Source organism: Phycodurus eques, chromosome 10 (genome assembly GCF_024500275.1).
Source record: "Phycodurus eques isolate BA_2022a chromosome 10, UOR_Pequ_1.1, whole genome shotgun sequence".
NCBI lineage: Eukaryota > Metazoa > Chordata > Actinopteri > Syngnathiformes > Syngnathidae > Phycodurus > Phycodurus eques.
Genome location: NC_084534.1, coordinates 28,753,412 through 28,777,930, shown reverse-complemented (window position 1 = coordinate 28,777,930; position 24,519 = coordinate 28,753,412). Strand labels below are relative to the sequence as shown.

The following is a 24,519-nucleotide window of genomic DNA, read 5'->3' as shown; positions in this document are numbered from 1 at the left end:
CTCGCGACACCCCGCCCCCTCCGCCTCATTTAGCGCTTGCAGCGTCAGTACGACCAGAAGACTGACAACCACGATCAGCAGGGAGGAAAAAACAGGCCCTTGGAGGAATGACTCTGTCGTTTACGCCAGCGAGTTAATGACATTTTAAAACGTTACGCCCCGAACCTTTCTCGCCGAAGCCGCTACTGAGCGTCCTAAAGCCGGTAAGTGATACGAGCCTTCCCTTCTTTCTCCCAAATCTCTCGCACACGCCGGTGATAGCTCCTGTTTTAGCTCAGCACCCGGAAGCGTGCCGATTAGTTTAGCTTCCTGCGTTCGTTTACATGGTTTGTTAGCTTAGCTTCCTGCGTTCGTATACATGGTTTGTTAGCTTAGCTCTCAAACGGAAGTGTTCCGGTTAGCCTAGCTTCCGGCGTTCGTTTACATGGTTTGTTAGCTTAGCGCCCATTCGTGCGGGGCTCCCATAAGAAAACACTTGTCGGGGCTAGCGTGACATAGCAACTAAGGTGCTCATTTGAAGTCCAGAGTAGTCTTGTTTTATTACGTTTTTCAGTCCGAAAAAAGTACAACTAGTTGGTGTAATAAAAGAGACGCCCCCCCCCAATCAACGAGGGCAGTGTTTTATTCTGACCAAAGAGTCAGGTTCCAGTGATTAGTCGACCCATTAGGTTCCCCTGAACCGATTTCATGGACTTTCGATGGAAATACCTGTATTCTAGAATCTTCAGTGTTGACAAGGTTATTTTGGGCGTATGTTGCAACAAATTGTGTGCTGAGGTTCACGTTCCCCGAAAAACAGGAAAGCAAGAATGACACAGAAAACGAAAGTGAAGCCTTGGGCCGAGCTCAAGCAAGCCGGCAATGAATGCTTTAAGGCGGGCCAGTACGGAGAGGCCACCCGCTACTACAGCCAGGCCATCGGCGAGCTACACAAGTCTAGTGAGTCAACGTGCACGTCTCTTATTACATTTCTACTATATTTGTACTTTTACTACGACTACTGAACCAATGTAACACATTCATACATTTAATGAAAATATAGTGCTTTTTGGGGGGAATTTCTGCCTTTTTCACACTTCCTTTTAAAACTTTCATATTTTCCCCAGGTGCCATGAAGGCAACACACGCTTGTTGCTAGGCAGAATTCATGCATAGCATATTTGCTAACTTTAACAAGTTCCCTACTTGCCTACAATCCACTATATGTCACGTGACCAAAGCGGAACACGAAATAACAGACTATGTATCAGAATCCACTTTATTTGCCAAGTATGTTAAAAAGACACAAGGAATTTGTCTCCGGTAGTCGGAGCCGCTCTAGTACGACAATTGACAGCCATTTTGACCAAAAATACATTACGGAGAGGCTTTCCTCATTAATTGGCTTGCCGAATGCGGAAGTCGTTTGCGCATATACCAGATTACATAGTTATTTGGACAGACTCCAAATAACCACAATTCACTTTTTTTTTTGCTTTGTATTGAGTATAAAAATATTAATATACTTTGATCCCAAGATGTCATGTTTGTGCCTCCAGATCCAAAGAATGTGGAGGATTTGAGCGTGTTGCACTCAAACCGCGCCGCCAGCTACCTCAAAGAAGGAAACTGTGCAGAATGTTTCAAGGACTGCAACATGTCAGTATATTTTTATAATGACTTTTATGACTCGGCGTGTCACATGACAAAGCGCCCCCTTTCTGGTCTCCTACATTCCGTCACTTTCCGGGTGCATCTCATTAAACGAGAATAATGTCGGAGAGTTTATTTATTTATTTTTTTTGTATTTCAGCATTGGAAATCCAAACGTGAAACTCATAAATGTTAGATTCATTCAACACAAGAAAATAATTTTCAGAAGGCCAATTCCAACCTCATTTCCATATTCAAAGCTGACTGCTTCTTAGGTAACATTCTAATTTCTCGCAGATGATAAATGTGGCGGCACGGTGGCCCACTGGTTAGAGCGTCTGCCTCACAGTTCTGAGGACCGCGGTTCAATCCGGCGTTTGCATGTTCTCCCCGTGCTTGCGTGGGTTTTCTCCGGACACTCCGACACTGTATTTGCTTAAGTTTGTCCTTATGCATCTACCTACTTCTATACTTAGCTACTCCCTACTTGCCAACCCACCTAGTTGGGTAACCAACTACCTCCATACTTACCAACCTCCCTAACTCGTAACCTGTCAATCTACATACCTAGTTACTAACCTATTGTAGCTAGCAACCTACCTTGGTAACTAGTTACTTAATTGGTTATCTAAGTACTTATTACCGCAGATTTTACGAAATGAAAAGTGTGTTACAAATAAAATGTATTATTATTATAGCAACCTACATAGCTGACTACCTAGCTACAGCCCCCTCCAAAAGCATTGGAACGACAAGTTCAATTTCTTTGTTTTTGTTGTCTACTGAAGACATTTGGGTTTCAGATCAAATGATGAATATGAGACAAAAGTTCAGAATTTCAGCTTTTATTTCATGGTATCCCCTCCTTGAGCAGTCACCTTGTCGTGGTGGAGGGGTTTGTGTGTCCCAGTGATCCTAGGAGCTAAGTTGTCTGGGGCTTTATGCCCCCGGCAGGGTCACCCATGACAAACAGGTCCTAGGTGAGGGACCAGACAAAGCACGGCTCAAAAACCCTTAATGATGACGACAAACAATGGACTTCGTTTTCCCTTGCCCGGACGAGGGTCACCGGGGCCCCCCACTGGAGCCAGGCATGGTGGTGGGGCTCGAAGGCGAGCGCCCGGTGGCCGGGCCTGCACCCGTGGGGGTAACGCGGGTCCCCCTTCCCGTGGGCTCACCACCTGCGGGAGGGGCCATAGGGGTCGGGTGCAGTGTGAGCTGGGCGGTGGCCGAAGGCGGGGACCTTTGCGATCCGATCCCCGGCTACAGAAGCTGGCTCTAGGGACGTGGAATGTCACCTCTGGCAAGGACGGAGCCCGAGCTGGTGTGTGAGGTCGAGAAGTTCCGACTCGCCTCCACACACAGCTCGGGCTCTGGTACCAGTCCTCTCGAGAGGGGTTGGACTCTCTTCCACTCTGGAGTTGCCCACGGTGAGAGGCGCCGAGCAGGTGTGGGTATACTTATTGCCCCCCGGCTCGGCACCTGTACGTTGGGGTTCACCCCGGTGGACGAGAGGGTAGCCTCCCTCCGCCTTTGGGTGGGGGGACGGGTCCTGACTGTTGTTTGTGCCTATGCACCAAACAGCAGTTCAGAGTACCCATCCTTTTTGGAGTCCTTGGAGGGGGTGCTGGAGAGCGCTCCCGCTGGGGACTCCATTGTTCTGTTGGGGGACTTCAATGCTCACATGGGCAATGACAGTGAGACCTGGAAGGGCGTGATTGGGAGGAACGGCCCCCCCGATCAGAACCCGAGCGGTGTTCTGTTATTGGACTTCTGTGCTCGTCATGGATTGTCCATAACGAACACCATGTTCAAGCATAAGGGTGTCCACACGTGCACTTGGCACCAGGACACCGACCCTAGGTCGCAGTTCGATGATCGACTTTGTGGTCGTGTCATCGGACTTGCGGCCACATGTCTCGGACACTCGGGTGAAGAGAGGGGCGGAGCTGTCAAACGATCACCACCTGGAGGTGAGTTGGCTCCGACGGTGGGGGAAGATGCCGGTCCGACGTGGCAGGCCCCAACGTATTGTGAGGGTCTGCTGGGAACGTCTGGCAGAATCCCCTGTCAGAAGGAGTTTCAACTCCCACCTCCGACAGAACTTTGCTCATGTTCCGGTCGAGGCTGGGGACATCGAGTCCGAGTGGACCATGTTCCACGCCTCCATTGCTGAGGCGGCCGACCGGAGCTGTGGCCGTAAGGTGGTCGGTGCCTGTCGTGGCGGCAATCCCCGAACCCGTTGGTGGATACCAACGGTGAGGGATGCTGTCAAGCTGAAGAAGGAGTCCTATTGGGCCTTTTTGGCCTGTGGGACTCTTGAGGCAGCTGATGGGTACCGGCTGGCCAAGCGGAATGCAGCTCTGGTGGTCGCTGAAGCAAAAACTCGGGTATGGCAGGAGTTCGGTGAGGCCATGGAGAAAGACTTCGAGGAAATTCTGGTCCACCATCTGACGTCTCAGGAGAGAAAAGCAGTGCACCACCAACACTGTGTATAGCGGGGATGGGGCGCTGCTGACCTCGACTCGGGACGTTGTGAGTCGGTGGGGAGAATACTTTGAAGACCTCCTCAATTCCACCGACACGCCTTCCCATGAGGAAGCAGAGTGTGGGTTCTCTGAGGCGGGCTCTCCTATCTCTGGGTTTGAGGTCACCGAGGTAGTTAAAAAGCTCCTCGGTGGCAGGGCTCCGGGGGTGGATGAGATTCGCCCGGAGTTCCTAAAGGCTCTGGATGTTGTGGGGCTGGCCTGGTTCACACGCCTCTGCAACATCGCGTGGACATCGGGGACAGTGCCTCTGGATTGGCAGACTGGGGTGGTGGTCCGTAGCGTGTGTTCCAACTACAGGGGGATCACACTGCTCAGCTTTCCTGGTAAGGTCTATTCAGGGGTGCTGGAGAGGAGGGTCCGTCGGGAAGTCGAATCTCAGATTCAGGAGGAGCAGTGTGGTTTTCGTCCTGGCCGTGGAACAGTGGACCAGCTCTACACCCTCGGCAGGGTCCTCGAGGGTGCATGGGAGTTCGCCCAACCAGTCTACATGTGTTTTGTGGACTTGGAGAAGGCGTTCGACCGTGTCCCTCGGGGAGTCCTGTGGAGGGTGCTTCAGGAGTATGGGGTACCGAACCCCCTGATACGGGCTGTTCGGTCCCCGTACGACCGGAGTCAGAGTTTGGTCCGCATATCCGGCAGTAAGTCGGACTCGTTCCCGGTGAGGGTTGGACTCCGCCAAGGCTGCCCTTTGTCGCCGATTCTGTTCATAACTTTTATGGACAGAATTTCTAGGCGCAGCCGAGGCGTAGAGGGGGTCCGGTTTGGTGGCCTCAGTATTGCATCTCTGCTTTTTGCTGATGATGTGGTTCTGTTGGCTTCATCAAGCCGTGATCTCCAACTCTCACTGGAGCAGTTCGCAGCCGAGTGTGAAGCGGCCGGGATGAGAATCAGCACCTCCAAATCTGAGACCGTGGTCCTCGGTCGGAAAAGGGTGGCGTGCCCTCTCCGGGTCGGGGATGAGATCCTGCCCCAAGTGGAGGAGTTCAAGTATCTTGGGGTCTTGTTCACGAGTGAGGGAAGACTGGAACGGGAGATCGACAGGCGTATCGGTGCGGCGTCTGCAGTGATGCGGACTTTGTATCGGTCCGTTGTGGTAAAGAAGGAGCTAAGCCGAAAGGCGAAGCTCTCAATTTACCGGTCGCTCTTCGTTCCTATGGTCATGAGCTGTGGGTCGTGACCGAAAGAACGAGATCCCGGATACAAGCGGCCGAAATGAGTTTCCTCCGCAGGCTGTCCGGGCTCTCCCTTAGAGATGGGGTGGGAGGATCTCCGAGTAGAGCCGCTGCTCCTCCGCATTGAGAGGAGCCAGATGAGGTGGCTGGGGCAATCTGATTCGGACGCCTCCCCGGTGAGGTGTTCCGGGCACGTCCCACCGGGAGGAGACCCCGGGGACGACCCAGGACACGGCGGAGAGACTACGTCCTTCGGCTGGCCTGGGAACGCCTCGGGATCCCCCCGGAAGAGCTGGATGAAGTGGCTGGGGAGAGGGAAGTCTGGGCGTGCCTGCTAAAGCTACTGCCCCCGCGACCCGACCCGGATAAGCGGTAGAAAATGGATGGATGATGGTATTTACATCGAGATGTAAATTATTTTTTTTTTTTTTTATGCAACCAATATATCGCGTAATAATTCAAATACATCCCCTTGAAAAGCAATTAGATTTGAATTCTAGACAATATTGCACGGTGGCATTGAAATGTATAAAAAAAAAAATATCTAACCATAATTCCCTGTGTATAATGCACACCCCTAAAATCAAGAAGTCTTCTACCCATATACAATGCACACCCATGATTGTCTATCCATTCATATGTTTGTATGCTATAAAAGGTAGTGGTGATGCACTTTTAGTTTTCCTAATCACTTCTTATTAATACTTATGTACAGTTGTGCTCATAAGTTTCCATACCCTGGCAGAATGTATGATTTCTTGGCCATTTTTCAGAGAATATGAATATATTGGCTTCACCTGAGCACTAACCATAAGTGAAAAAAGTTTTTGTTATCATTCATATTCTCTGCAAAATGGCCAAGAAATCATACATTCTGCCAGGGTATGGAAACTTATGAGCACAACTGTACTTGCACTTTAATATTTTATACTGTGGCGCACCCCAGTGTTTAGTTTTGACCTTGCAGCTTGATGTATGCATTTCCCACATTGACGTGAGACGACTTGCGCAACGTAGTGAAAGCTAAACAAGTCATGTCACTCCTAGTGCAACATAAAAATAAAGATAGGACACAACAACAAGATGCAGAGGGGGATAAACGCACACAAGGGCTATTAACATTCACATTACGACTATTTAAGAGTTTAGGGGACGAACTGACATAAAACAACACAATGGCGCTAGACACGCTGGGAAATCCTTTGATAGCAAGCCGCCAAGTTTTAACAAATGACGTCAGTCAAAACATGGCGTGCAAGTATTTGAGTATTAGGCTGTGAGATGACAAAAGCCCCCCCCACCTCCTCTTCGGTCTGTCCTTTGCCAGTTCTCTGGAGTTGGTACCGTTCAACGTGAAGTCGTTGCTGCGCCGGGCCGCCGCCTCAGAGGCTCAGGAGCGTTACCGGCAGGCCTACGTGGACTACAAGACCGCACTGCAGCTGGACGCACACATTGTGGCGGCGCACGACGGAGCAAACAGGTACGGGCTACCTTCCTTACATATTAGGGCTGGGTGGCCAAGAATCATCGAATAACTCGCTTTAAGTCCACTTCAAAAATAGGTCGACACCAAATTTCTGCCTTGACGTTCTTGTGTTGGTGGCTGAATGGCTCATGGTGTTTCTGTGCTTAAGAACAGTAAAGTAGTCACTGATTTAGGGTGTGCGGGGGATAAGAAGCGGGCCGGACTGCGAAGAACGAAAATCCACGGATAATTTATGCCCATTAGAATTGCATTGAGAAGGGAAGTTTTCTATAGATTCCCAAAAATTCTCAAATAAGCATGAATAAAGTGTGAATAAGTGTTTTGAGGGTTGGGTCCCCCAAATGAAGAAAACAAAATTCAATGAATTGGAACTCTGTGAATCTGCGGGTGCCGAAACGCACCGTAGTGGGTTTTCTTTAAAAACAATATTCGGACATTGAGCTTCCCCAAAAGAATGAGGAAAGATAAGATTAGAACGTGCGCTTACATTAATGGTTTGACAGCCCTAATAATTAGGCTTGACACGATCAGGATTTTTGGGGACGATCAGTGAGTTTAAAAAAAACGATCACAAGATGGAGCAATGTCTATTTAAATGACCTGTTCATTTACTGTATATACTTAATTGCTCCCAGAATTATATTTACAAGAAATGTATCTTTGTTCCTCTATTTATGCCAGTGAGGCATAGTGACAGACGGAACAAATGAAAGGTCTTCTATTAGATGACAGGAAGTACGTAGTGATTTTTCATTTGTAAAATGTTTCTTGGGTCCATAAAGGTTGGAAATCACTGCTCTAGTCAGGTTATATATTCTAATCAGTCAGGTCAAACCAACATTACAACATGACAGAAATAATGGGTGTTAACCTACTGTAATTAAATTACTTCACCCACACCAAAACTTTAGAAATGCTTTGCATGTTTACGCACAACCGTTAGTGCGAGCACTAGCTTGCTAGGCTACATAACGTTTTGTTGCCTGCTTGCGAGCCGTATCGTATTCAAAGTAGGAAAACATTCCTCAAGCGAGCCTTACACCAACGTTTCCCCCCCCCCCCCCATTGTGTTCTTATAATGCAGTTGGCTCGCTCCACTCTTGTCGTCGCCACGGTAACAAGTGTGTCCGGTCGCATTTGAGTTGACAAGATAAAGCCCAATGATCGTAAAAAAACGGGATACAATATTTTATTGCAGTAGTCTTGACAGTGCAGTCGCAAAAGAGCAAATCTGTCTTGTTGTCTGTCCCATACCACCGACATATTTCATTTTTTTTTTAAATGACTTCATTGGCCGTCATATTTACAGTACTACGGTCAAAAGACACGTGACAAGGCTAAAAATAAACTAGCTTTTGGATTCAAATATAGTGTGCACGATGGCGACGCGGACTAAAAGTCTTTTGCGGATCGGAGAATTACGACAAAGCCAATCAGCATAAAATGCTAAATATCGGTGTAAAATGTACTAACAGGTACACAATAATAATAATGCATACCACTCACAGCGCTTTTCAATTGCACTCATTCATTCACTCCACTCTCTATCCACCGCAAATATCAAATCCACTCCACATACTTGCCTACTATTTTATTAATTACCCAACCTACCTATTTCTGCACTTACCCTTTCCTACGTAGGATGACAAAAGCGCTGACGGAGGCAGACGGTCCGGCGTGGCGAGAGAAGCTCCCCACCATCCCCGTCGTGCCTCTGGCTGTCCGAGAGAAGCTCAGACGAACGGCCGGGACCGCGCCGCCGCAACACAACGGCGCCGCGCAGAACCACAATCTAGCGGGCGAGGACGTACAGCGAGCCAAGTTGCTCAAGGAGGAAGGAAACGCACTGGTAAAGAAAGGGGAGCACGCCCGGGCCGCTGACAAATATACACAGAGCCTCCTCCACCATGCCAAAGAGGCTGCCACCTTCACCAACCGGTAGGTAAACAAGATGGATGCATTGCCGTGGCATCAATGCTAACCTGTGTGTGGTTAGGGCGTTGTGCTACCTGGCGCTGAAGCGCTACCGCGATGCAGCCACTGACTGTGATGCAGCGCTCGCCATTGACGGCGCCAACATCAAGGCGCTCTACCGACGGGCGCAGGCGCATAAGGAGCTCAAGGTGACCGCTTACCGGCTAACGTACTTACCTTTCTAGATGGGAATCAACCGGTCTACTTACGTATTGACCTAGATAGCTACCAGTCTACTTACTGACCTTCCAAGCTAGCTACCTACTTCTTTACTTGCCTAACTAGGCACCTATTTGTCTGCTTACTTACCTAGCTACCCACCAAGCTACCTTGTTGCTTACTTAACACACAACTACCTGCCTGCTTATCTAGCTACATACTGACTTTCCCAGCTAGGTACCCACTCAACCTACCTTCCTGACCACCTACTTTTGTACATGGTTTTATTTAGCGATGCTAACGTAGCGGTTTCCATCTTTTTCTTTCCTCCAGGACGTGAAAAGTTGCGTCCGAGACCTCAACAAGCTCCTGGAGCTGGAGCCAAACAACACTGCCGCCATCAAGCTGCTACAGGAAGTACAATTACAACAACAGAAACAACCACCACCTCCGCAGGAGAAAAAGAAGAAGTCAAAGACCAAGAAGAAGTGACCACCTGACGCGCATTTGTTCGGGAACAAAAGTGGGCGGAGTTCGGTCCACAAAGACAACCAATCATGAAGCAGTCCGCTCCGTCAATGTCACTACTGGCGCCACCCATCTTTTTGACCCAAGTGCCTGAAACCTCCTCCATCACTGGCGTCTTTGAGCTTTTTCATTAGTCGTCCCCTTCGATCGCTTCTTTTTGGGCTCCTTTCATCCTCATTGCTCAGTTCACCGTTTCCTTTCGTATAGTCTTTGATCTTCATTGGTTGTGGCTTAGCTGTCGTTTTTTTAAATCGTCCTTCGTTGGCGCCATCTTTTATGCCGTGTCTTCGAGCTCGATGTCACGGATCTACTTTCGCCTCAGCTTTTTGGTCCATTGATCTCTCAATCAGTCAGCGCTGCTTTCATTTGGATCCCCTTAATCTTGTCATGTCCTTGCTTCATTGGTCTCATTCAATTTAGTCTTTTGATGTTTTAGTCTCCTTGTGGTGTGTTTTAGATGACACGTCTTCATTCTTCATCTAGGGATGTCAAATCTCACGCTCATCGCAGCTTTGATATTGTTGCCTGTGATCACACCTTTGTTGGTCATTTTTTCATCTAATCCCATCTTCGATCCTGGATGTTCCTCACTCCAGGTAAACGTGACACCAGTTATCACGCAAAATGTTTCTTTGTCCCCCGGCAGACGGAAACGCAGCCTTCCGATTGGCCCGCAGAAGCGATGTTAGCGGCAACATCTTCAAACTCTTCAGAACCTACTCATTTTGGAACTGATGATTGTGATAATGTAGTGTGTTGGCAAAAAAAAAATAAAAAATAAAAAAATCACATTTTCAAGACCCGATAAATCTTTGACATTAAATGTTTTTGTACATTTTTTTGTGTCCTTGTCGTCAACACGTAAAAGCTGAAAGACAAAATCATCCGGGCGGGGGACGTACCCTTAAGTCAAACAAGCAAATTAGTTTTTCTTGATTTGATTTAAAGTGGGTTAAAAAAAAAAAAAAAAGCTTCTGCAGCTTTTTTTTTTTTTTGGTCAGTGGATGAAAATATTTTTGATCCAGCAAACCAAAATTAAGAGTGGAATGTCCATGACCAATCACGCTTGTTAGCGTGTATTAGGACAACTTTCATAAAATGGTGGCTTGATACGGTCTCTGGTCACTATGGAAACCAGTCCAACTTGACAAAATGCCTGTTCTACAGTGCCCTCCAAAAGTATTAGAACAGCAAGGTCAATTCCTTTGTTTTTGTTTTAGACAAAAGTTCAGAATTCCACCTTTTATTTCATGGCACTTACATCTAGATGTGTTCAACAACTCAGGACAGAGCACCGTTTGTTTGAAGCCACCCACTTTCCAAGTCAGCAAAAGAAAGTATTGGAACATATGAAATGAACTTCAAGTGAATATTTGGTGGCATAATCCTTACTTGCAATATTCACTTCACCAGACTGTTGCATTCTTCATTTGAAATGCTTTTCTAGGCCTTTACTGTAGCCTCTTTCAGGTCTTGTTTCTCCCTTCAGTCTCCTCTTCAGGAGGTCAAATGCATGCTCTATTGGGTTAAGGTCTGGTGATTGACTTAACCTTCCATCCCCCCCATGAAGTCCTTTGTTGTGCTGACAGTGTGTTTTGGGTCATTGTCTTATTGCATGATGAAGCTTCTCCCGATTAGTCTGGATGCACTTTTCTGTAAATTGCCAGACAAAAGGGCATTGTAGACTTGAGAATTCATTCTCCTGCTCCCATCATCAATAAAGATTAGTGAGCCCGTTCCAGAAGCAGCCATGACATGCCTCCACCATGCTTCACAGATAAGCTTGTGTGTTTTGGATCATGAGCCAGATCCTCTCTTTCTCCATAATTTGGCCTTTCCATCACTCTGCTAGAGGTTCATCTTGGTCTCATCAGTCCAGAAAACCTTGTTGAAAAACCTTTGTGGCTCATCTCTCTACTTCTTTGCAAAATGCAATCTGACCTTCAGGTTCTTTTTGCTGATGAGTGCTTTGCGTCTTGTGGTATGGCCTGTATATTTCTTCTACAGTGGATTGTGATACCTTCACCCCTGTCCTGTTGAGGTTGGCAGTCATGCCACTGACTGTTGTCTTTGGTGTTTCTTCACAGCTCTCACAATGTTGCTGTCGATACCCTTGGCCGACCTATTCGATGTCGGTTTCTCAGTACACCAGTAGTTTCCTTTTTTAGGACGCTTTGAATTGTTGCACCAGCTATGCCCAATGTTTTTGCAATAGCTCTGATCGATTTTCTCTCAGCTTCAAAATGGTTGGCTTTTCTCCCATAGACAGCTCTCTGGTCTGCCTGTTTTCACAACAGCAAATGCAGTTTTCACAGGTGAGACCCAAAGCCAAGAAAACAACACAACAGCAAATGCAGTTTTCACAGGTGAGACCCAAAGCCTCAACCTTTGGGTGTCTTTTGGTTTCTCTGGTTGTTCCTGAACTTTTGGGGTCCAATTTATTTATTTTGTTTTTGTTTCCATCTTTTAATTTCCAAAACGCTGGTAAACTTTTGGAGAGGTCCCGGAACCTTTGGGCTCTGATCTTTATGTTCCTAAACTTTGAGTGTGTGGTTCCTGGAGCCTTTGGGGTCAGATTTTTATTTTTTAGTTCTTCAACTTTTGGGGTCTAATATTTAATTTCTGAAACCTCTCGTAATCTGATCTGTTAGTTCCTGGAAATTTTCGAGAGGTCCGGTAAACTTCGGGATTGTGATTGTTTAGGTCTTCGATGTTTTAGTTCCTAAAATGCTTTATGTGGTGCTTGGGTGTTCTCCCCCTGGCGCCCCCCTCGAGTCTATGAGCAAACGAGCATTACGAGCATGAGTGGGACGAAAAGGAGAAGTCGTGAGCATTGTTGTTGAAAATAAACACACAGTTTAATAACCTTTTTTGTCTTGTCGTTTGTTTGGATTAAAGTGGAATAAAAGCAGCCAGTGGGCAGGACTAACAAGCCAATAGGAAGTTAAGGAGGAGGAGGAAGGAAGTAGGAAGAAAATGGGGATAGATTAAAAGAAAAGAAAAGAAAAAAAAAACCTCCTAGGGAGACAGGACGGGCCAGAAGGTTCTAACAGAGCTTGTGGAGTGCCAGGTTCGGGGGAGGGGGAGGGGGGGGGGGGGCATGCTGCTGCTTCTTACACAGAAGAAGAAGGAATGAACGTTTGTGTGCATGAAGAATAGGAGGAGGAAGCGCAGGTGTTGGATGTCAAAGGTATCGGTTGGGGTTTCTGGTGGGTGTTGGTTAGGTGGGTGCTGTACTAGTTCTCGCCCTCACCGGCCTCCACCTCATCACCCTGGTTTTCTGATGTCCACAGCTGAGGATGACACACAGGAAGTAGCCAGTCAGTCACTTCCTGCCCTGAGTATGAGCTCACACAGACATTTGAATAGGTACACTGACAAGACTACTTTTTCTTTAGATTTTGTTGCTGTTAATGTTATATATATATATATATATATATATATATATATATATATATATTTATTTATTTAAAAAAAAATTTTTTTAAACGTGGTCATCTTTAAACTTACAATTATTCATCAGTTTGTAATCCATTTTTTTTACTTGTGTAATCTTGTATCTGTAATTTCTTTATTGTTCTATAGTCTACCTTCGTAATTATATCTTGTATTTCACTTCAATATCCTTTATAGCTTGGCTGCTTATTTATTATTCCATCGATTTGTCATTTTTTTTCACGTTTGTTACTTTATGTACACTACTCCCGCATCAGCTCAAAAGAAATCCGTCTTACAGTGATATAATCATGATAAGATATCAAAAGAAAGAAAATGTTGCTTGTATCAGAGGGGACTGCCTCATGAATTGTCTTCTGAGCTTGTCAGTGTGAGAGTGACGACTCACAGTCAGGTTGTCCCTTAGTAGCTGCATGATCAGCGTGCTGTCTTTGTACGACTCCTCGTTCAAGCTGTCGAGCTCGGCGATGGCCTCGTCGAAAGCCTGCCCAGGAAGGAAGTGGTCGGAGTCAGAGAGCGTAGCGGCTCCTGTTGTTGTTGTTGTTGCGCTTGCGGTGGTACCTGCTTGGCCAGAGAACAGGCCTGCTCCGGTGAGTTGAGGATCTCGTAGTAGAAGACGGAGAAGTTGAGGGCCAGGCCGAGTCGGATGGGATGTGTGGACTGCATGTCCGTCTTGCTGATGTCAAACGCTAACTGGTACGCTTTCTGCGAGTTGGTCACCGTTTCTTTAAGACAGAAACACATCTTAATTCAGGAAGATGCCCTCGGTGTTTCTCGCAGGTCACGTTGGTATATTTCCCCTCAGAGGACTAAAATCACATACTGAAATACGCGAGAGGACAACACACACAAATCGACCCCAAAAATCAGGAAAAGCCTTCTGCCTACAGTATGTACGCACTATCCATTTACTGCTAACCGGTGTTTTCCTCTCCATAGGTGCTCACCGGACTGATATTTTCAGGAGAGATTGCTACAGTTTGGTGACGAGTGATGGCCGTTTTCGGCTTTTTGAGTTAAGTCCCCTGCGAGGACGTCATGATTCTCGGGGGTGAGCAGTGAGTTATCACAAGTAGCGACGTAACAAGTAGCAGCCATCTTTGTGGAATTTTCTTAAAAAAAAAAAAACACTTCTAAAATCCTCCAGAGCAAAAACATTCAGGAAAAACCAAATGATGACTAAAGTACATGACCTTCTCTCACCAATAAAGCTCCATTTGCGCCATTTCAGGGCAAGTGAATGTTAACGGAGAAGCCTTTGGCATTTCAGCTCGCACGCGCTTATTGTTGGATATTTTTAACTGAAACGGTTTCCTGAGTAGCAGATGAAACGAAAGGGTCAAGGACAAAATAAAGTCGGACCCTTTAACACTCATTTTAAAGCGGTTTTTTGGACCAGATTTGTTTTTAGAGGCAATATCACAAAAATATTCCCCAATGGCTCATTTTTTTTCATCCCCACGAACAAAAAAAAAATTCAAAATTCTTGCCGGTTGAAAAGTGTGGCCGTTCAACTTTGTCTTGCCGCTATTGCAAGACCCCATCTCGCTAGCGCCACAGACCGCCGTCCCAGCGACAAAGCTCACCCTTCTTGTTGTCGCTGGACGCCACCTCCGACAGGTATCTGAAGTAGTCTCCTTTCATTTTGAGGTAGAACACTTGGCTCTCTGCCGGCTTCGCGTTGACGATGAGGAAATTGTCCAGAAGGTTCTGAAAGGAGACAAGCAGCACAACAGTACGTCCAAAGTATTCATTCCTTTTTCTTCTCATGTGAAAATATCAACAGTACCAACAACCACACTCATAATATGCACAACATAGAGTCATTAAGTTATATTGCACCATCTGCAACATTTGCACAATCGACATTGTCCCAGATTCTCACACTACTGGTCACTTGAAACGGCACACGTTTCTTGAAGTCTTGGCACCCTTTGCACAATGGTCATTGCACCAGACTATTGTTCTATTAGTCTTTTCAAACTGCTCCAATTGCTAGGAGGATTCTTTTTGCACAATTGCCCAAAAAAAATACCTGCAACCTTTTATTGCTCAGTGACTTTTTTTTTTTGAAAAAGTCAATGTCTCAAAAGTATCGTCTGTTGTCGTATTAGAGCGGCTCGAACTACCGGAGACAAATTCCTTGTGTGTTTTTTGGACATACTTGGCAAATAAAGACGATTGTGATTCTGAAAGCGACTGCGGCAACAGCGGCATTCCGCTCATGTTCGTCTTTCGTCTTTAAGCGACTTGGTGACGCGCCAAATGTAGGGTTTCTATTTCATAATCCAATAGCGCTAGCTGGACCGGAGACACGCACGGGAGTTTCTGCACTATACCGATGAGCAATTTAAAAAACACCATCCGCAATAGGTAAACCGCGATATAGCGAGGGATTACTGTACACACGTTTTGACTCACATCCCGACCTTGAACACAACACATCGCTGCGTACGCATGCAGACCTCAAACCCAACACTAACCACACTTCTTGACCTTGAACACACCACATCACAATCTTGTTCATGTTGAACACAAAGCACACAAATCTGGACTTCACAAAACGCCAGACCTTGAACACATCACTGGGGACATTTCCACATCCTGACCAACATTGCGCCTTTAAAATACCGAGATTTATAAAGTGATGGACGTGTTGTAAAAGGTGGGAACTTATGCAACAACCTAAATCAAGAAAAAAAAAAAAAAAGTCAAGCTCAATTTATTTAAAAAGCTCATTAAATCAAGGGAATCAATTTTTTCTGAAATGGTTAAGTCAGTGATTTGCAGAATAGTTTCAAAATCATTTCAAAGACTGGTGATTTATTTGAATAGAGATACGAAAAAGGGGACATTTGAATGTGAAATGTAATCATTTTTCCGTAACAAGTCAGAAATAAGATTTGTCTCTGCTCGGTTTCATTCAAATTTTGTCTGCTTTTTTTAATGGAATGACAAAAAGTGCATTTTTAGTTCATCCTGAAATTTGACGCCAAAGCCAAATATCCCAAACTTTTTTGGGGGTATTTTTTTTTTTTTTTTTTTTTTATAAACATACCAACACATCGTGGCAGATCTCCTGGAGCTCAAGCTCGATCTTGAGGCGGTAGTCACGAGCCATCTGCTGCTTCTTCTCATTGCCCTCGGTCTTCTGCTCGATGCTGGAGGTGACGCGCCAGGACGAGCGGCGAGCGCCCACCTGCCGGCAAAAAGACAAGACCGCCGCCAAAGTCAAGACGGCGGCGCGTGACGAACCCCCGGCCGACGCGGCGGATGTCGTACCACGTTCTTGTAGGCCACGGACAGCAGGTTGCGCTCCTCGTTGGTCAGATCCTTGTTCTGCTCCGTCACCCGCTTCATGGCGGCCGCCATGTCGTCGTAGCGCTCGGCCTGCTCGGCCAGCTTTGCTTTCTGCACCAGCTCGCTCCTGTCCATCTTGCGGCTGCCGAGGACAATGCGCGCGTCAACGCTCGGCGCGTTCGTCCCGGCCGCTCGCGACAACGTCGGGGATTTTCGTTTGTGGAAAATTTGGCCGCGGCCGCCTTCACCTAATTTCGGGCCGCCTCCGCTTCCGAAGCTCCGACATCATGAAAAGTGGGTCGCGCTGATCGGAAGTCATTTTTAAATGTTCAGCTTTACAGTTAGGCTGCAGCTGGCGAATAGTTTTACAATCAAGTAGAGGTGCAACCAAACGATCGATTAGGCGACACCAAATCATGATCAAATTTATCGGCAACTATTTCGTTAATTCATTAATCGTTTAGAGACCTGGGTTTAACTGAAAATTGTCCGAACCATACTCTACTTATTTTCATACAGTTTTTACATTATAATTTCAGCAAGACATAAAATACTGGTTTTATCATGCAAGAGTTTATCTTAAGAATTTTATGTCTCACCAGTTCCTTTGGCACATTTTTTTTTTTCCACTTAAAAAAAAGACTTTCCCACAAATAAAAGTGAGGTCACCCATGGCAAACAGGTCCTAGGTAAGGGACCAGACAAAGCACGGCTAAAAGACCCCTTATGATGAAAACTATAAACGGATCTAGGGTTCCCTTGCCCGGACGCGGGTCACCAGGGCCCCCCTCTGGAGTCAGGCCTGGAGGTGGGGCTCGAAGGCGAGCGCCGGGTGGCCGGGCCTGGACCCGTACGGCCCGGCCGGGCGCAGCCCAAAGGGTAACGCGGGTCCCCCTTCCCGTGGGCTCACCACCTGCGGGAGGGGCCATAGGGGTCGGGTGCAGTGTGAGCTGGGCGGTGGCCGAAGGCGGGGACCTTTGCGATCCGATCCCCGGCTACAGAAGCTGGCTCTAGGGACGTGGAATGTCACCTCTCTGGCAGGGAAGGAGCTCGAGAAGTTCCGACTAGATATAGTCGGACTCGCCTCGGGCTCTGGTACCGGTCCTCTCGAGAGGGGTCGGACTCTCTTCCACTCTGGAGTTGCCCACGGTGAGAGGCGCCGAGCAGGTGCGGGTATACCTATTGCTCCCCGGCTCGGCGCTCGGAGGTTGGGGTTCACCCCGGTGGACGCGAGGGTAGCCTCCCTCCGCCTTCGGGTGGGGGGACGGGTCCTGACTGTTGTTTGTTCCCATGCACCAAACAGCAGTTCAGAGTACCCACCCTTTCTGGAGTCCTTGGAGGGGGTGCTGGAGAGCGCTCCCGCTGGGGACTCCATTGTTCTACTGGGGAGCTTCAATGCTCACGTGGGCAATGACCGTGAGACCCGGAAGGGCGTGATTGGGAGGAACAGAACACCCGAGCGGTGTTCTGTTATTGGACTTCTGTGCTCGTCATGGATTGTCCATAACGAACACCATGTTCAAGCATAAGGGTGTCCACACGTGCACTTGGCACCAGGACACCGACCCTAGGTCGCAGTTCGACGATCGACTTTGCGGTCGTGTCATCGGACTTGCGGCCGGATGTCTCGGACACTCGGGTGAAGAGAGGGGCGGAGCTGTCAACCGATCACCACCTGTTGGTGAGTTGGCTCCGACGGTGGGGGAAGATGGCCGGTCCGACGTGGCGGGCCCAAACGTATTGTGAGGGTCCGCTGGGAACGTCTGGCGGAATCCCCTGTCAGAAGGAGTTTCAACTCCCACCTCCGACAGAACTTCACCCGCCTCTCGAGGACATTGGGGGGACATCGACTCTGAGTGGACCACGTTCTGCGCCTCCATTGCCGAGACGGCCGACCGGAGCTAAGCCGTAAGGTAGTCGGTGCCTGTCGTGGCGCCGATCCCCGAAACCCGTCGGTGGACATCAGCGGTGAGGGATGTACGTCAAACTGAAGGAGGAGTTTTTCGGGCCTTTTTGGCCTGCGGGACTCCCGAGGCAGCCGACGGGTACCGGCTGGCCAAGCGGAATGCGGCTTTGGCGGTCGCTGAGGCAAAAACCCGGGCGTGGGAGGAGTTCGGTGAGGCCACGGCGAAAGACTGGCAGGGTCCTCGAGGGTGCATGGGAGTTTGCCCAACAAGTCTACATGTGTTGTACGGACTCAGAGAAGGAGTTCGACCACGCGCAGCGTCTGCAGTGATGCGGACTTTGTATCGGTCCGTTGTGGTAAAGAAGGAGCTCAGCCGAAAGGCGAAGCTCTCGATTTACCGTTCGATCTACGTTCCTACCCTCACCTGTGGTCACGAGCTGTGGGTCGTGACCCAAAGAACGAGATCTCGGATAAGCGGAAGACAATGGATGGATTGATGGATCTCGTATCTTAAAGCAAGTCTTTTTTGCCTTGCTGAAAATGTAAAAAAAGGCAAAACTCTCAAAATAAGTTGTGTAGGATGTTTTCACTAGAAATAAGAAATTTAGCAGTGAACTAAATGTTCTCATTGACCTCAGCTCTGATGCAGTCTATTGAGGTCATCCGTTGCACACGTGAACAAGTTAAAGTCGGCATCGTCCTTTCATTCTGCAGCTTCCCGGAGCCATCAAGTACGACATCGTGGCTCCGAGCCCATTAAAACGAGTGAATCCTCCGGGGTTGGCTTGCGCTCCACTTTGGGGGCCGGGTGGGGGCTTCTCCCCCGACAGGAAGTGCCCTTCTTATCGTAACGTGTCACAGGACAGACTCAATAGAGACGCTCATCACTTCGTTTGCTTTACGGTTATAACTCAATTATTTTGATACTGGATTGATCGGTCTATTGTTTTTCGATTAATTGGATTTAAAACAAAAAGATTTTCAATCCCTTTCTTCAAAAAGCAGTACATTGTCAACTTGCCTTGCAGATAAATGCACAAACAAATTGATTAGGATTCAGTTACCGGTTGGGTCCATAATGTCAGAAAATGTCGATGATTGTTTTCAGAAGTAAAAGCAGATGTTTGCAAATCTTCCTTTGACTCAAAAAAAGATCATTGGTCTGCTTTCTACAGAAATCTGACAAGATTTACTGGCGAGAGCCTGAAATTCCGACGATTTCACATTAAAGAATGTCTCTGAACAATGACTCAATTATCAAAATAGTTGCCAATTAATTTGCTAATCGATCAGTTGTTGCGCCGCTACACTGTACGTAGCACGTGCACACAACATTCACTATACATGGGCCGAAATTGGATTTTGACTCCCACTCCCACCAAAATGGATCCCATTTCCATCCCAAGCCTAAATTTGACAGAATCCCACTCGCATCCTTCTACCCCCCTCCCCTTTTTACTCACAGGCCACGCTGCTTTATTGATATCTTGAAGGCATGGTGGCCTGGAAGTGCAAAACAATAACAAATTACTAAACACATTTCAGAAAGCAAATTAACAAAAGCAGAAACACCGGAAAAGGGGAGGTCCCATTTCACAGACATTCTTGGAAATCCCACTGCCTTTCTCGGCAAGAGCCGCCCCGCTTCAACAAGGCAAGGGTACGCCGTCCATCCCAAATAGCGATTAGCCCCGCACAGCGAGCCGTTATAGGCGTCTGATGCTGTACATACAATATATTGGACTTGATCACATTTCGTAAAGCATAAAAAGATGGATTAAGAGTTAGGGAAGAAGCCGGTTGCGAGAATTCAAGGGAAAGCGTGGACGCCGCCGGCTCGTACCGAGCGAGGGATCGGCCTCGCGTACATTCTGGTCACAAGCTACGCTTTTCGTCGACAGGCGCGTTATACATGAGGAATATAGTTGAGCATCGACGTTAAACAACGTTTGACGCTTTCCGTACTATTCGTATGGCTTGAGCCGAGGCGACGCGGCGGCAAGGCTCGCGAACCCGGAAATGTATTTTCACCGTCGGGGGAAGCTCGTGTGCGTTTTGATTGAATGTAAGCCGGGACGTGAAGACGCCGTGAATTCGGAATCGCGTCAAAACCAGCGGCCGACCAGTTGCCACACCACGCACGCTGCGCATCGTTAAGTCGGCTTTGGTGCTCGGTGTGCGCCGGCCTTAACCAGCATAATCCTAACCTTAACTCATCCTAGACTGTCTTAACCCCAACAATACTCTAAACTTCTGGGCTTTTTTGGTTTTATATTTGGGATGTACATCTCGTTCCACGATCCAGGAGCCAATCATGTTGAAGCCGGGCGGGTCTTGCCGAGAAAGGCAGTGGGATTTCCAAGAATGTCTGTGAAACGGGACCTTCCCTCCCTCAATTTGTTTCATCTTTTGTAAAAGTGTTTCTGCTTTTGTTAATGTCTTTTCTGAAATGTAAAAGCTTTTCACAATTTGTTATAAAGTTTTGCACTTCCAGGCCACCGTAGTGAAGTCATCGGGAGTAGAAACCCACTGGTGAAATTCACTCGCAACCCAGCGGGAATCCTCCACAAATGGCAACCTCGAGCACAAACACACTTTACTTCCTGCATGCCGTGCACAAACGCACCATTCATTCACTGTATGTGGCACATGAACGCGTCACGCATCGTTTACTGTACATGACACATAAATGCAGCATTTACTGAATGTTGCGCTTGAAGACATCAAATACATACGGAAGCAACGCAAACTCATCATTCAAAAACCGCAAATAAATTGAATTGACTCATTTACTCAGGAAACTGATCAGTGTTGAACGTACACAATGATCAATTGTTGCTGGAAGACCAAAACATTAGGTACCTAACGCAATGGCGTCCAATATCAGAAAAAAATTAATAAAATGTAAAACCAAAACAATACTAGCAGCAACAAAATAAAATTTGCATTTTAGGTATAACATTTAGAATGTGGAATTAGAATGAATGTGGAACATAAATTATGATTATCTTTAATCACATGTATTATTTTAACAACACTATATAGCCATAACGCCATTAGCGTTAGTCTTGTGTAATGAATATTACACCCCCCCCCCCAAAAAAAAAAACAATTTGTCAACGATACAGGAAACCAAAAAAAAAAAAAAAAAAAATCAGCTGGATTTATTTGAATAACTTGTTACATAATAAATATGCAAATGAACAAATATAAAGTGTTATATTGTCCATCTTGACATCTCAATTTGCACTACAGTTAGAATATGTCATTATATTATCATCACATTCATTTTGATGCCTTTAATTTCGCTCAACTTTATAACCATTATAATTCATTAAATATCACCGTCAATTAGAGGAGCACAATCAATTGATTAATCAACAACTATCGATTGTTTAGAGACCTTGTTTAACTTTCAAGCCTCAGAATTTGAGCGTCTCGACAGTAAATCTTGTCCCGTTTGTGTCGTCCTCCATCATTTATGAACAATCCATCCATCTCTCTTAAATGGAGGCTTTCGTCCATGACTGAACGTGACGTCGGTCACACACGCCAGCAAATGAAATCCCTGCAGCGCTTTTGGTCACCACTCGACAATCACGGTCTTTCTCTACGGACTAAAATAGGCCAGCAGTTATTTTCGAAACGACCAAGTTGCGATTTCTTTCCCCTCGCTCGCCATTAGCCAGCGCGCTAACAGGCAAGCTAGCAGCACTCTCGGGCGGGGAAGCCTTTTCCGACGCAGGGTGTCGCAGCAGAGGCTTAAATCGTCGCCCGAGGACGTGAAATTATCGCGGCGGCCTGCAAGTGCGCCCGCAGGCGACGCGTTCCTTGGCGCGGCCTGCTAGCAGTTCCGCCCTCGCCCGCGTCGTCGAATTTTAAGATGGAGGCTAGCCGAGCACGCTAGCCGGATGCTCGTTCAGCGGACGCCCAGCCGCTTTTCATCCGACACATCGGCGGGGTCTCACTGGGACCTTTTAGGGCTCAAATTAAGCCTCCTAAAATCAGCAAGCACAATCGCGGAGAAACGGGAGCGGCGGTACTCCCGGGAAATGAAGGGTGTGTTATAGCCCACGCCATGACGGAGCAGCGGGGCTACGTGAGCACGGAGCGGACGCATTCCACCACCAGCGAGCGAGCGAGCGAGCGAGCGAGCCTGTCGCCGCAGTTATGCGACGGGCCAGCGCAACTAAGATGTCCGAAAATCGGCCCGAAACATCGCGGTGCCGAGCGTCGAGCGAAATCCGCCCCAACGGACCGACAACGAGTGCGGGGAGGAAAGAGCGTTTATGTTGCGGGACTCGCACCAAGCCGCATCGGGCGTCTCTGCGATATTTGTCCGTACGCAGCCCCAGCGGATCTCGGCCTAAATCCTCACCGCCTGCCCCTAACCACAATAGCCGCCTTCCGCGGCCGCTCGCCCCGATCCGAGAAAGTGTGATGAACAATGATGGCGTCAACTCACGTTTGTCAGCTAGGAGAGTTTGCGATTTTGTGGCTCGAGCGACGGCGTCCTCCTCTCGCTGCTCAGCTCAGGGGTTTCAGGGCACAACCACTTCCGCCTGCGCTGACACTTCCGCTTCCTCTCAGCCCCGCCCCCCGCCAGTATCCATGGCGACGGCGATCAGGGGTTTCCGAGCATCCCGGCAGGGGCTTTGACGTCAGGGCTGCCATGGCAACCGCTGACGGCACCGCGATGACGTCGTTATTTAGCCATTATTTAATTGTATTTCTTTCTGTGGATCTCCATCTAGGTTTAATTCTATTCAAATGCATTGAATATATATTTTAAATCAGTTTATTCGAATGTACTGTAATTAACGTGTATGTTAAATAATAATAATAATAAGTTATGTATAGATTATGAATGCAAAAGTATTTATTTCATGTTTTGAAATATTTTGTTTTGAAAAACTGGCTTGAAACCCTACTTTGATATTCTACTTTGATAGACCTAACCGGTCTGTAAAGCCTAATTAGATTTTTACTTTTGTATTTTATTTTCTTCTTAGAAGAGTAAAGCCTAATTTGTAACCCCAACCCTGCCTTGAAACTCTAACTCCGGCTTGAAAGATTAAACCTGGTTTCAAACCTGGTTCCCTCACTCGTGAACAAGACCCCAAGATACTTGAAGTCCTCCACTTGGGGCAGAATCTCATCCCCGACCCAGAGAGGGTAGTCCACGGCCTGGACGAAAACCACACTGCTCCTCCTGAATCTGAGATTTGACTTCCAGGCGGACCCTCCTCTCCAGCACCCCTGAATAGACCTTACCGGGAAAGCTGAGGAGTGTGATCCCCCTTTTTAAAAAGCGGGACCACCATCCCAGGCTGCCAATCCAGAGGCACCGTCCCCGATGTCCACGCGATGTTGCAGAGGCTGTGTCAACCAGGACAGGCCCACAACATCCAGAGCCTTTAGGAACTCTGGGCGAAATACTCAGCCACCCCCGGGTTCTTGCCGCCGAGGAGCTTTTTAACCACCTCGGTGACCTCAACCCCAGAGATAGGAGAGCCCGCCAAAGAGAACCCAGACTCTGCTCCCTCATGGGAAGGCGTGTCGGTGGAAATTTAGGAGGTCTTCGAAGTATTCTCCTCACCGATTCACAACGTCCCGAGTCGAGGTCAGCAGCGCCCCATCCCTACTACACACAGTGTTGATGGTGCACTGCTTCCCCCTCCTGAGACGCCGGATGGTGGACCAGAATTTCCTCGAAGCCGTCCGGAAGTCTTTTTCCGTGGCCTCACCGAACTCCTCCCACGCCCGGATTTTTGCCTCAGCGACCGCCAAAGCCGCATTCCGCTTGGCCAGCCAGTACCCATCAGCTGCCTCAGGAGTCTCGCAGGCCAAAAAGGCCCGACAGGACTCCTTCTTCAGCTTGACGGGATCCCTCACCGCTGGTGTCCACCGACGGGTTCGGGGATCGGCGCCACGACAGGCACCGACTACCTTACGGCTTAGCTCCGGTCGGCCGTCTCGGCAATGGAGGCGCAGAACGTGGTCCACTCAGAGTCGATGTCCCCCCAATGTCCTCGAGAGGCGGGTGAAGTTCTGTCGGAGGTGGGAGTTGAAACTCCTTCTGACAGGGGATTCCGCCAGACGTTCCCAGCGGACCCTCACAATACGTTTGGGCCCGCCAGGTCAGACCGGCATCTTCCCCCACCGTCGGAGCCAACTCACCACCAGGTGGTGATCGGTTGACAGCTCCGCCCCTCTCTTCACCCGAGTGTCCGAGACATCCGGCCGCAAGTCCGATGACACGACCACAAAGTCGATCATCGAACTGGGACCAAGGGTGTCCCGGTGCCAAGTGCACGTGTGGACACCCTTATGCTTGAACATGGTGTTCGTAATGGA

The 24,519-nt window shown here is 48.0% G+C and overlaps 2 protein-coding genes across 2 annotated transcripts; one reads left to right on the top strand and one right to left on the bottom strand.

Moving 5' to 3' along the window:
• Positions 1-27: 27 nt before the first annotated feature.
• Positions 28-12,367, top strand: tomm34 (translocase of outer mitochondrial membrane 34). The gene is made up of 7 exons (XM_061687289.1): positions 28-203; positions 800-939; positions 1,539-1,638; positions 6,681-6,833; positions 8,481-8,777; positions 8,836-8,962; positions 9,306-12,367. Exons 2-7 carry the CDS (start codon positions 810-812, stop codon positions 9,462-9,464), a joined length of 966 nt encoding a protein of 321 aa, XP_061543273.1. The 5' UTR covers positions 28-203; positions 800-809; the 3' UTR covers positions 9,465-12,367.
• Positions 11,719-22,739, bottom strand: LOC133408407 (14-3-3 protein beta/alpha-1-like). Its single transcript, XM_061687290.1, has 7 exons — positions 22,628-22,739; positions 16,239-16,398; positions 16,015-16,155; positions 14,543-14,666; positions 13,518-13,681; positions 13,345-13,440; positions 11,719-12,793 (listed from the first exon to the last, which is right to left on the bottom strand). The coding sequence occupies exons 2-7, from the start codon at positions 16,389-16,391 to the stop codon at positions 12,737-12,739; spliced, it is 735 nt and encodes a 244-aa protein (XP_061543274.1). The 5' UTR covers positions 16,392-16,398; positions 22,628-22,739; the 3' UTR covers positions 11,719-12,736.
• Positions 22,740-24,519: the final 1,780 nt, after the last annotated feature.

What these genes read in the sequence shown, in the direction of transcription:
- tomm34 (XM_061687289.1), top strand. Translation starts at nt 810, where the DNA reads ATGACACAGAAAACGAAAGTGAAGCCTTGGGCCGAGCTCAAGCAAGCC. An exon ending in TGTTTCAAGGACTGCAACAT is followed by an intron (nt 1,639 to 6,680) that starts GTCAGTATATTT and finishes GTCCTTTGCCAG; the next exon opens with TTCTCTGGAGTTGGTACCGT. An exon ending in GCTGCCACCTTCACCAACCG is followed by an intron (nt 8,778 to 8,835) that starts GTAGGTAAACAA and finishes GTGTGTGGTTAG; the next exon opens with GGCGTTGTGCTACCTGGCGC.
- LOC133408407 (XM_061687290.1), bottom strand. Translation starts at nt 16,391, where the DNA reads ATGGACAGGAGCGAGCTGGTGCAGAAAGCAAAGCTGGCCGAGCAGGCC. An exon ending in CCGTGGCCTACAAGAACGTG is followed by an intron (nt 16,156 to 16,238) that starts GTACGACATCCG and finishes TTTTGCCGGCAG; the next exon opens with GTGGGCGCTCGCCGCTCGTC. An exon ending in TACTAAGGGACAACCTGACT is followed by an intron (nt 12,794 to 13,344) that starts GTGAGTCGTCAC and finishes TGTCATCCTCAG; the next exon opens with CTGTGGACATCAGAAAACCA.